The sequence below is a fragment of the Balearica regulorum genome, chromosome 15 (genome assembly GCF_011004875.1).
Source record: "Balearica regulorum gibbericeps isolate bBalReg1 chromosome 15, bBalReg1.pri, whole genome shotgun sequence".
In the NCBI taxonomy this organism is placed as follows: Eukaryota; Metazoa; Chordata; class Aves; order Gruiformes; family Gruidae; genus Balearica; species Balearica regulorum.
The window spans coordinates 2040802-2053863 of record NC_046198.1 but is presented as its reverse complement, the minus strand read 5'-3'; the positions used below and the strand labels follow the sequence as shown (position 1 = coordinate 2053863).

At 41.5% G+C, this 13062-nt stretch overlaps 1 protein-coding gene across 2 annotated transcripts in view; it reads left to right on the top strand.

Annotated features, from left to right (window-relative positions):
- Positions 1-13062, top strand: part of XPO6 (exportin 6) — a 55961-nt gene that overhangs the window by 15093 nt on the left and 27806 nt on the right. For both annotated transcript variants that reach the window (XM_075767130.1, XM_075767129.1), the window contains exons 2-6: positions 1418-1508; positions 2785-2897; positions 5862-6059; positions 8682-8841; positions 9242-9319. In XM_075767130.1, coding sequence (XP_075623245.1) covers positions 1418-1508; positions 2785-2897; positions 5862-6059; positions 8682-8841; positions 9242-9319 — 640 coding nt within the window. The remainder of the gene's footprint in view (positions 1-1417; positions 1509-2784; positions 2898-5861; positions 6060-8681; positions 8842-9241; positions 9320-13062) is intronic.

The window sequence follows — 13062 nt, the reverse complement described above, 5'->3', positions numbered from 1 at the left end:
CTGGTGAGACATATTCTCTATTGAGCAGCAGAGAAGTAAACTGCAGGGATTTACTAAAATGTTGGATATGTATATCTGGATCTACTTGGGAGCAAGTAGGCTATGGAGAAACTTGCAACAACGTGCAAGAAAAATTCATAGAAATAGCAGTGTGGCTATATCCTAATATCATTAAAAAATAATGAAGTAGAGTCCTTAAAAGTGAGGCTCTTATCCGCAGTTATCTGGGAAATGGTGGCTGACAGACCAGCTTCAAGGGGAAGTTTACAGCGCAAGGGACTGTTTGCAGAGTTCATGTATAAATGGATTAGAGAGGTGATAACGGGTACTTGATCTTGCTTAAGCTGGCAAAGTGGCTTTGATTTGATTGTAGGTTATTTTAAGCCAATTTCCCACTAATAATGTTTCTTGCTAAAATAGTCTTTGCTTTCTAGAGCAGGTCTTTAAAAAGAAAAAAAAAGCGGGGGGGGGGGGGGGGAAGGAAGAAGAAAGGTAGGTTGAAATTCAGTATTTCTTTGCTAAGTAATTGAAAATGCACGGTGTCCTACAGAGCATCCATTTCCATTTGGAGAGCAGAGCTGAATTGGTCTTCCCACGCTGTTGTGTTGAGTTGTCGGTTCTCCCGGGGGCTGACTCCAACCCCAGGCTGTTTGAGAAGGGTCTGCCGCTGCTTGGCCCGGTGGTGGTCCTTGGGGAGACTGCTGTACGTGGAAATGGGAACTACCAGAAGCCTGTAGTGTTTCTGCAAGTTGTCTCGCTTGTTCATCTCTTTGCAGAAGTCTGCCAGTCATGGTTTTTGTTTCTGTTTTTTGTTTTTCTTTTGAGGCTGAACTTTCAGTTTTCTTTAATGGTTTACTTTGTGCAGAGGAAGGTTGGGGTTTGAATCTTGATGCATTTATTATTGATAGCATGCGTTGAAAACATTAGAGGAATGACTAATGGCCTGGTCTGTGCTATGGCAGTACTGTTTTCTAAGGCTATCCATTATGAGCTAGAGAGGCTGAGCTTGGTGGTGAGCTGTTGCTAGAATAAAATCATCCCAACTCCAGAGAGTTGCAAAACTATAGTGATTTTGCAAGGGCTATATAGTAATTCTGATCATTATCTTTTTTTGGGACTTAAACACTGAGCTATAACTGATGAATTCCAATAACAAAAGCGGAAAAGGAAACTTCTTGTATTGCTTTCATTAGTTAATTAGCTGAGCAAATGGTCCTTCATGTCCAAAGCTTTCACTTGCGGTGGACAAATCTTGACACCAATGAGCAGTTTAAATTCCAAATTATTTTGCCCTCCACCTGGACTTGGTGCTCTTGTTGGGTTTTGGGTGCATCTGTGCCATGAATGATACTGACCTCCTGAGTGCAAATAAGAGTGGAAGGTGGTTTTAACTCTTTCCTTTAAATGTCGTTCCCAGGCATCTGAAGAGGCCTCGCTACGGGCTTTGGAGAGTCTAATGACAGAGTTTTTCCACAATTGCACAACGAATGAGCGGAAACGCGAGATAGGTGAGTTCATGCTGCTTCTAGGGCTCTGTCTGATACCGAGCTGGCATCTTAGCCTCTCCTGCTTGTGTATGAACTTGAAGCAAAGGCTTACATAGTTTGGGTTTTGGAGATCCCATGACAGGTCCTATGGATAATTGATACCGTGGTAACTGCCTACTGCTGTGAGCATGGAGATGCAGGTTTTTATCAAGGGTAGTAAGTTGGTTAGAGTAGAAGGATGTTAGGCTTTTTCTCTGCCTGTACATTGTTGAATTGTATGTCCTGGAAAACCTCTGCCATCTAGAGATGGAGTATGGACTTCAGATTTGTTTAGCATTAAGAAAGGAAAGCAGAAGACTGTTGTAGTTAATGTGAAATGACAAGTAGAAATAAAGAGTGAGGTTTCATTTTGGCTGGTGTTATTAAATTTGTCCTTCTGAAAACCAAGAGAGATCTAGCTTAGCTTCTAGGTTAATGGCTGTAAATAGGCAGTTTGCTTTTATTCTCAAACTTCTGCCATCTCTAACTTCAGTGCCAAAAGTATGATCAGCACGAAAGACTTCTCCCAGAAATTTGGTAAAATGAAGAACAAGCAACTAGGCGAGTCAGGTTTTTTCCCCTATTGCGTAGGTTTCCTGCTGTGGAAAAGGTAAAAGCCTTCAGCATCTTCCATTTTCCTGCTTAAGTTGCAGGAAAGAAACCGATTGATTAAGGCTTAAATTTGAGTCTGTAAAACAGCCCTTGCACCTTTTCCCTTTGCCACATTTGGTACATAGTCACTTGATGTGAGATGACCAAATCCTGTACCCAAGCGTTCAGAGAGGTTTTTGATGTGCTGACCTACATCAAAGTCAATGGCTCTTGGAGCAATTGCATTAAAACAAGGGTGTTTTATAACACCATGTGTCATCTGAAGTACTCCTAGTCTTTCAGAGTGAGCCGGTATCCCAACATTTGGTGTTTATAGATAAAGTGGTAATGCTCCTAATGCCATTTTGGTGTGATTTGTTTTCGTATTCAGCTATTAGTCTGGTGTGGTTTTTATGTCAAAACTGTGTTCTAAAATGGCATACCTATTTTGTTTTCGTTAAAGCCTATCATTAGATCACTTTTAATACTTTGGAGTGTGATATTTTTATTATTATTGTTATTTTTTTTCACTCTTGTTGTTTGAGTCATTCTCTGAACACAGGGTTTCTTCCATGCTCAGTGTATTACTGTGCCATCAGTACATTGTTATGGATTTGTTTACAGCTTAAGAATTGTAATGTGTTTTTTTAATACTTTATTTTTTCAGAGGAGCTTTTAAATAACTTTGCCCAGCAGATAGGAGCCTGGAGGTTGTGCCTCTATTTCCTGTCAAGTACAAGAAACGACTATGTAATGATGTACAGTTTGACTGTGTTTGAGGTAAGATGTGTACCGTTGCCTGCTTAGTGCATTTTCTGTCTGCTGCAGTTTTATATGGCAATCGATTTTATTTTAAAATGTTTGTCTGAAATGGCAGTCCTAGTAAGTACGGTGATAAAGGATGCTTTTATTGCTCTCTCCTAGAGAGGTTGCTTAATGGCAAGCTAGGAGTAGGAGAATATGAATCTTTGTACACAAATTGAAGAATTAATTTCCTGGCATCTCGAAGTACAAATTACCTACAGTTTCAGAGGCTGCTTGAGTTTTCTGCACAATGCTTTTAAGAGCATTATTGCTCTTATGGTCAGAAATATGTGCGCGATTACCTGATACTAGCTATAGCAAACTCTAATGCTGAGAGGGAAGACAAAGTTGCTTTTATTTTTCTGACATCTCCTACTCGTGGTTGATGCTCTTGAACTACATCCTGCAAGGTTATGTGCTAGTTGTAGAGGTAAGGTCTCTTTAGAAGACCACATCCCACTCTTTACCTAGTTATAAAAGAACAAAGTTATGGTTAAAAGCCTAAATATTGATTTGTGTATCTGCTGGAAGAAACAAAAGAATTCTGTGAACAGTTTTGGCTTATCAGCTGCTTTCTCAGTGACCAGAGCAGTCTCTTTCCCTAACGATATTCTGGGGTTTGGTCAATGTAATGCCTTACTCTGGTCCACTTTTGGCCTCTGCATTGTGTCCATGGCTGGGTTGGCAGTCTGAGCTGTGCTTCTAAATCAGAGGGGTTTTCTATCCTTTGCAGTGGGTCACTTTTTAGATAGAGCAAACAACTCTGTTCTTAAAAGTTGTGTTGCTTTGACAGGTACCCATGTTATTGTTGTTGACTTCTTCACTTAAAATGTTCACTCTGTTTATCTGGGGTTGCACAGGGAGTCTGGACTCAATCTGCAAACTGAATCTGCTTTGCCTTCCTCTCAAAAAGGGGATAATTGTGACAAATGGTATGGGAGGTGTTCCCTGCTCTGGGGATGGTTATCGCACAGCAGCAGTCTGCAATAATTAAACTGACTTTCATGAAGAGGAAAACGTGTTTGATTACTGAGCCTCTGCTTCTCTGGAGGGGTGGGGGGAAGTAGTACTGAAAAAGTAATTGTGGCCAGAAGTGAGCAGAACAAAGAAATCACTGTCCAAGTGAAAAGTGAGGGACAGGAGTCCACAGCTCAGCTGAGAGATTAGGATCTCTCCATTGCGGAGCTTGAATTTCCAAAGTTAACTACTGTAGTGCTGCGCAGCTGACTGGTCCTCATAGCTGTAGTCTACGACTTCTTCAATCCTCAACTGTCTGAGAGTGCTGAATGTCAGTACGAGTGTGTATATAAACACAAGGATTGTTCCCAAAACTTTCCGAGAATGTTGTCTTTTCTAGAATGTCTAAGAAGTTAGCAGTGGATCCGGAATAAAAATCCTCATGGTCTCCTTCAAGATGAACTGTTTTTACTTCTTGCTTTTGGAAAAGATGGTATCTGCCCAAAAACACTTTGCAGGTGGAGAAAGCTGCCACTTCCAGGTCAAATGAGTAGGACAAAACTCAGTGGGCATTAAAGCATGAATGTAATAGCTAAAGTATCTTCCAGTTTTATTGGGGCTTCTGAAACTCTCATTCTAGACTTGCATCAAGGAACTCTCATTTGGTTGGGTCTTCGTTGTTTTTAGGAAATACTTTCTGTGAGAAAACCCCAAAAGCAACTTTGAGGAATTTAATGTATAAATTTACCTCTGCACCTCTACACTGTGAACTGGTACCTCTGTACTGTGGATTGGATCTGCCTTGACTATAAATAATTTTCCATTTTCTGCAACAACCCCCTTTGCACTATCTCCTGCTTTTGGCTTCTCCAAGCTGTGTGCCTGCAGATGGGTACAGACATTGTCTCAGTAGCAGGCCTCCTCACTAAGTTGTCCTCAGAGGCTCAGCTCCTAATGCTCCAGAGCCCCTAAAAGGGATCGTAGCGTGGCAGGAAAGCAATTTTGCAACTCTGCCTTCTTAAGGATTTTGTCCGGTTTTAAGTGTACTAAAAGCTTTCTGTTAAAGCGGTGCCCTGTCACTGCAAGGCAATCACTCCGACGGCAACCTTCCAGGAGACCTGGATGGCATCAGTGTGAGCTAAAGCCAAACTCGCTTTCCCCCTTTTTTTCCTGCTTCATACAGGGTTATGCTCCCCTCTTTTGAAGGGGAAGATCTAGGTGTGCAGGGTTAAATGATCGTGGAAATACTTTGTATGCATGCCAGCTGGTTCTGCTTGACCCAAAACTGGTTACAATAGTAAGGTGCTGGTTGCTGACACTTCACAGTTAACAGAAATCTTCAGAGAGGTATTGGTAGCAATTTCTGGGGTGTTGAAACCCATCTTTTTTGAAACTCAGATGTTGGAGGCCTTCTACAATCTGATCTGCTTGTGGTTTTGGGTTTTTGTTAGAACTCATCCCTGTACACTGTGTGACTTGTAAGAGACAAGCTCCTTGAGCCATCACTGTCTTCGGTTGCCCGATTACCCATTAGGTAGCCAAGCTTATTCCAGGTTAGTTAGTAGTGCAGGGTTTGCCCTCTATTAAGCTGCTCTTGTTCTGCCTAGCTCAGTTTGCATGCACTTGCCTCTACGTGTTGTTAAAGATAGCAGGGTTGATACCTGACTGCTGAGCAGCTAAAGCATCTTACACTGCAGCGCTTTGCCCGGCAAGCCTGTTAGAGCTCTTACAAAAGAGAAACATCTTCTGTTTAACCTGCTCATACCTGCTTGGTTCCTTATCTATAGGTCTGCCCACAGCAGCAGAGAAGGTTGAACTACGTCAAATAATAGGTGCTTAAATTTTTAACTGACCAGGCTTGGTCAGCAAGAAGCCTGGATAGATTTGAAAGCTTTTCCTTGCCTGCAGCAGATCTGCCTGGTGCTTTCTCCCTGCATTTTGTGTTTAAGATGAGCTCATTTGGGAGGTCTGTTTCTTTTCCAGAACCTAATCAATAAGATGTGGCTTGGGGTCCCATCTCAAGACAAAATGGAGATCCGCAGCTGCCTGCCCAAGCTCCTTCTAGCTCACCATAAAACTCTGCCTTACTTCATCAGGAACAAACTCTGCAAAGTCATTGTGGATATTGGCCGGCAAGACTGGCCAATGTTCTACCATGACTTTTTCACTAACATCTTGCAGGTAAGAAGTTTCTAAAGGGAAAACTTGGTTTCATTCAAGGAGAGACATTTATTTTGTTTTCTTGAGTAGTGGCTTCCCTTGATGAAGATTAATTAATTACATGAAAAACAAAGCAGCTTCTTAAATTCCTCTTCCTCTTTAATTTTGCAGATAACCCTTCATGTTACATTTCTTTCTAGTGTTATATAAGGGGTTTTTTGACGAAGGAATAATACTATGCAACAAATACCAACTGTACTTTGAATTTTAAATATTTAGGAGTAGTTGTTGAAACTGTAGGGGTTGTGGCTTGTTCTTTAAAGAAAAATATCTGTAGAACTATGGATGTATCACTGGATGATTCTCAAAAGTGAAGTTTCTGAATGTGGCTGTTGGAGATTTTTCACCTAAAAGCCAAAGATGCCCTAAGATATCACGTAAAGTCACTAATGGAATGCTGTTGGGGTGTTTAAGAGGGCTCTTGCAGGAAGACTAGGGTATGTATTTGAGGATCCTGGCTGAGACAGTGCCATCAGTTTGAATGTTGGTTGTAATTCAGTATCTCCACAGTGAAGCCTGAGCCAGGCTGGAGCCTAACTGGGCTAGTGCAAACCTCCTCTTCTGGTTCAAGTACCTTGTTTCCAGCTCTCTTAAAATTGTGCATAATTGACTTAAAGAAGCTGAGTGTAAAACTGGAGCGCTGCACAGTCTTGTTCTGCTGACATAATTACATGATTTGAATGCAGCTCTGCCCACAGAGAAGCCACAAGGCAGTCATTTAATAAAAAAACAATAAATTGAAGTCCTGGAGTGTAAGGAGTTTATTTAAGACAAATGGATCTGGTATTAATTGCAAAATTGAAAAAATGCTAACTTGGCATACAGAGCTTGTTACTAACTGGTGTCACCTTTTTTCAGATAGTTTTCTGTAATCATGTGGTGCGACACGCTGCAATTTCTTCTCAAATTGTCAATTTGACAATAAGTACTCTGAGACAACTGTCTACGCTTAGTTTTGGCTTTTATTTCACCTGCATCTGCAATTGAATTTCTGAGTTTCTCCTTGCTTTTCTAGCATTTTGGAGGTTATCTTAAGTGATTGCAGAGCCCACTTTGGGTATCTATTTTTCCTTAAGCCTCTCCTTATGAACTCAGCTTCAGAGGGAAATGTTTCCATAAATTAATTTCTAGAGCAGATACCTTCCAAAAATGTTCAGAGAAAGTGGAAGAAAAACACTAATACTGAACTTCAGGACCCCAAAATAAAGAAGAGTAGCATAGGAGTGGAATGCCTTGCTTTGAGTTACAGATGAGTCCTCTCAAGGCTTTCTTCTGAGATAAAGAATCAAACCAGTTGCTTCAAATTACCATTAACTTGTATCCCAGTACTCTTAAATAGTCTCAGAAACTTTTCCTGAACCATTGGATGGGTTGAGAAGAAAAGTAACTTGGGGTATTGTATTGTCCTTATGCTGCAAACCCAATTAATTTGAGGTATGAAATTTGTTTAAGGTTACTGATGTGCCGGTGCGTGGTATTGCTAAACTTCTGGTATTGTCAGAAAATATTCTGAGAAGAGACATTAAGTCTCTTTGCAACTTACTGACAAGTTGTGCATGCCATTTTAATTTTCTTTTTTAGCTGCCTGCTCCTGTGCCATCATGCTTCCTTTCTGAAAGCTAACGTATATTAAGACTAAGAGCTTTCAGACAGGCTTTCCCCCCCCCCACGTATTTCACCAAACTGTGGAGCCTTAGCAGTGTTAACTCAGCGTGTCTCTGGTTTGGTGTGTCAAGGAGATTAGGACTGAGGTCAGCCTGTGTTACAGAATTTCTGACTTCAAGGATTACTTGTAGTAATTGTGATTGGCTTTAGGCTTTTTCTCCCAGAGGGAGTAGCTCATGAATTGTGTTGGATGTTCCAGGTCAACAGAGAAGAGCAGCATTGAATTTCAGCTGAAAATAAAACTTTGTCCCTCTATGAAGGTGTCTTTAATCCTGTTCCTTTGCTAATGGAGGCAAAAATCCTTGCTTTCTCTGGTCCTATTCCTGCATGTTCTGTCCATGGTGGAAGTCACTCTTTTTAGGGTAAATGTGATTTCCATTTGAGATGCGATACAGACGCAAGGAGAGGTGGTGTTCCTGTGCGGTCCGATATTGGCTGCATCTCTTGGTATGGGAAGGGATGGGCTTTTTAATGGCAAACTGCTCAGCTGATGGCGCGGGCTCCCGACTTGAGCGCGGCTGCAGTGGCAGCCCTGTTACGTGGTGAAACCGCCGGTGCTGAGGCAATTCTGAGAAGTGATGATGTCAGCAGAAGGCAGTAAACAGAAGGAACAAACTGTTTCTGGTAAACATGCTGGAACAGAGAGTGTGTGCAATGACATTATGACAGCTCTCTTGAAACCCCAAAGATTCCCATGGTACTTGAACTGTTGCAACATCATAGATTAATGTGTCAGGAAATAGAATATTTGCAGTTCTCTTCCCTCAACGCACAGCGCTGCAAACTGTGGGAACTGATCCTCCCTCAGTCTTCAAGCGCTTGTAAACTGCTAATGGTATTACTAACACCCCTGTTTGTCAGCCGAAAGCTTTGCAGAATGTTGTCATCATGTGTTGCATTCATGTGTTTTCCTCTCAGTTAATTCAGTCTCCTGTGACCACCCCTCTGGGACTGATCATGTTGAAAACTACTTCGGAAGAACTGGCATGTCCGCGGGAAGATCTTAGCGTAGCCCGGAAAGAAGAGCTACGCAAGCTGCTCCTAGACCAGGTGCAAACAGTGCTTGGGCTCCTCACAGGTACGCGTTACAGCACTTGAAGCCTTGAAACAAATGGTCTGCTTTCACCATCCTTGAGATGCTAACGAGCTTGCACATTCTGGGTTCAGTGAAGCGACGTGTGAGCGATGTAGTGGCTGCTCCTGGAGTTTGAATGCTCAACTCTACCCGCAGGCATTTGGATCAGCTTACTATGAAACAAGCTTCTGTAGCAGAGCAGATGTATAGCGACATATGTCCCTCTCTTTATGGAGAAGGATTGGGATCATGTGTAAAAGTGCTTGGTAATTTCTTTGGGGTCGCTAAGAGAAGACAATGTTCCTTGTCAAAGCACTAAAAATGTTCTCTTGCAGGCTCCAGTATGTTTGTTAGATCGGTCTGTCTTTTAGCAGGCTGTTCTGAAAAATATCTCTTTGGCCAGGTATTTTGGAGAGCATCTGGGACAAACACAGCGTTACTGCTGCCACTCCACCACCATCCCCAACTTCAGGAGAAAGTGGTAAGGGCGGCTAAAGCTACAAGATGATATTTCCATGTATTTAAACTTGCAATATCAGGCATAGACTACTTCCTTCACTAACCTCTTGTAATAACCCTTTTCTAGAGCTTTTCATGGGCCAGCAAATTTCTAGTTGGAAAGACAAACTTTACATGAAGAAGCAATCTCCACTGCAGTGGATGCCTTGCTGAAAATGCCACCTCACTGAAGAGTACACATTTAGGTTCTTCTTGTCCTCGGATGGCAAGAAGCTTTCTGAAGTGTCAATGCAAAATGCTCTGACATCAGTGAGTTGGCATTGCCATCTCTGAATTTCAGCTGTAAGCCCATCAAAAGCCAGAGTGGAGCGAAACTGAAGCCCTAACTAAAAAAAAAAAAGTGGCTAGGACTTTGTGCATATATAGTGAAAGTTTGTTTTCTGCTTATTCCTGTCAGTCTTTTGTGTGGGCGTTTATCTCATCTAAACTCATTTACATACTTATTTCTTATAACCTGCAAATGGGAGGATATATTTCTATGTCCTTGTACTTGGAGCACATTTTGCTTATCCTGTTAAGGCTAAATAGGGGACAGATGTGGAGAGCCCTCCCAGACACAAAGCTGACCTTGACCACCAGTGTTCCTTGTGCTTTGATGTAATACGGGTCGTTATGTTCAGCTTGCCCAAGGTTGTCCAGCAGCATGTTGTGTTTTTGTTCCTGCTGCTTGGAAAACAAAGTGAGAAGAAATACCACGATGCAGTGTAATCAATATTTTGTTTAAAAGCTCTGATCTTAGCTCTGTCTGCTTTTAACAAGAAAAAAGAAGGGCTTAGGGTCTGGAAACGTATAAAAACCGCTTGTGCATAGGGAGAAGACGCAACCCTCGTGGGTCTGATAGCTATTTCTCCAGGGTCACACTGATACAGAGTTGTGCTCAGTGTGTTCTGTGAGTTAAAGGTACATGATATAATTGTGTTGTCTCGCTTATCTTTGGAACCTTAAACAGTAAATTGAGTGTTGCAGATCACTTCCTTGTGGCCAGATTGCATGAGTCAGCTTGAGACGGCTGCCTGTGATAAGTTTTTGTTAATTTTTTGTTAAAACTTTCATGTTTAAGTTTGGTTTGGAGCAGAATTTCAAGTGCTTCTTTCCTGTAGAAGAGTTTAAGACACTTTCTGTTTTGTTTATAGACATTAAACTTAAATGGGAAGAAATATTTCCCTAGGGGGAAATTTTGCTGCAGTTCGCAAAAGTTTTTGAAGAAATTAATATTAACAGAAAAGAACAAAACTTGTCGTGTCACTTGGCAAGAGTGAGCGTGCTGCTTGGAGAGGGCAGGAGTGCTGGCTTCACCCACCCTGGCAGCAAGAGCCTCAGTACTTTGATGTTGAGTAAGATTGGGGTCTTCCATGGTAAAAACCTGATTTATATTAGTATCGACTGTTGGTAGCAAGTGCCTCAGTGGCTTAATAATGATGCTGGATTTGTACAAAACAGTTTGAATTGTTCCATGAGCCCAGGTGCGTGCTAGGAGATGCTGGTTAATGCGGGCACATCCATGACCATGCCTGCAGGGGCAGGTACCGCTGCGTGAACAGCATGTTCCAGAGGTGCTAGTAACTTAAACTGGTGCAACCCAGAAAATCTGTTTTGTTGTCTGGAGTTGTAATAAAAAAAAAGAAACCACACAGCAGAAGAAATTCTGGACTGATTGTTGGTGGAAGCCCTGTTGGAGATGTCCTCTCAGTTCCTCAGTGAATCACTGGATGGTGCTTGTGCTGAGGCAGCTTTTATCCACCTGTGCATTCACCTTGTGACTTTAGATCCTATTTCTCAAAGTGGAAGTATGCTGCATTTCTCTTCTGGGTCTTTCCTTTCCCCCCTTTCCAGGAAAACAAACTTCATACACAGCAAATTGTCAAGATATTGCTAGTAATTAAGGCTACACTGACACTTCCTTTAGAAGTTCGGGCTTAATTTCATTGGGTCCTGCCTGTGCAAACTTGTTGATTTGAAACTTTCTCTTTTTTTTTTTTTTGCCCTGTGCTCTACCTTAACTACTTTCTCCATGTTGAAACTGATTGTGCTTCAAGTTCTTGAAGTCCAAAAGGAAGAGCACCGAGTGCTTCCCTCTTGTCCACGGCTTGCTCACTTTCTGTGATTTGTGAAGGAGTCTCTTCTTTTGCTTTACTTTGGTAACCAAAGGTCCCTTGGGTCACTATTTGGCGATACAATTGGTCAAAAGAGTCACCGGGTGGAGTAAGAGCACTGATGGGGTTACTAACACGGAGAACATATGGGGATTAAAGCCGGATGCAAAGGCGGTAGCAGTGAGCAGCAGTCGTGGCATTGCACGTCTGGCCTTTATTTACAAGCAGAGATGCACACATGATTGGAAGGCGAACTACGGGACAAACACGGGTTTAGTGAAACCCTGCCATTATATTCTGCACTGGAGGTGTTAATTGTTTCTCTGTCCTTAAAATTTATGAAATCCATAAGGTGACCAAATCTTTTTACCCACATATGGTTATATTTGAGTCTCATTCATGCAGCAAAGTCTTCCTGTTTACTGGTGACAAACTTCTTTGTTGCTTAGATGAGGCCATCACCTCTTTCTCTCTACGTTCAGGTGAAACTAAAGATGTTCTACACGGCAAAATAAGCTTCAGAGTCCCTATAAATGTTTAATATCATCCATCAGAGCCAAAATCTCTTTAGGAACTTGGAAAACCTGTGCTTCCTTTTTTTGTACAAGGAAGCAGGGTGAAATGGTTACTTGCAAGTCTTGCGTAGTTTTTAAATAGCACTTGAAGACAATGTTAAACTCATTTCTCATACCACTTAAGCAAAGGAACTCTGATAATGTCCTGTTGGGAAACATTTGAGTTATTACATCAGCATAGAATTTACTCAGCAATAATCTCTCGGTCTCCAAATGTTGTCTTTGCGTGATTGATAGCTCTTTATTTGATGAATCCCTTCTTTAGACATACTCACTCATGTGTGGTAAACAAATGAGTAACAGAAATGTTTGCTGATGCTTAACTTCTGCAGAGCTAGCCTGATCCCAGCCCCTCCTGAGGGTTTTCTCCTTGTGCATGAAGGCAGTTCATCCTGTAAATTTCTCACCTGTTTGCAAAGACACCAAATATAACTTAAAATCCCTTAAGTCTGAGCTTCAGTAATTTAACTGAGTGCAAAGTACTCAGACCAACTGCTGTGAGTTATGGGGACTTAATTTACAATTTCTGGTGTTGATGGCTTAAAAGATGATTATTTTTTTGGTGGAGTTTGGACTGGACATTTGAAAGAAGCACATCTTCTTCTGTGAAAGCAGAATGCAGACAGCTCTTGCACTGCAGCATATATATATCTGTATAGTTGTGAATGTTACCACGGGTGCTGCTTTAATATAAGACTAAGTGCTGGGTTATCTAATTCAGCTGAAGTAGCACGGTGCCTTAAATTCCTGGAGCGGAGGGGAAAGAAACAATGTTGAGATATGACGGGGAGTTATGAATTTAGTGATGTAAGACATCGATCTTGATGAAAAATGGAAACTTAAGAGGAATCCGTTCATCATGCATGCTTCTGCGTACTTTGGAAATAGCTCAGTAAATCATATCTGTTGTTTTCGTACTCCTAGTGTTGGGTCATTTCACTTCAAAAAAAAAAAAAAAAAAAAGTCGGATTTTCTGGGGAGAACTTCAAATTCTGTAACATAGCAAGTACTTGTGAATTTCTAAAGCCAAAGAGATT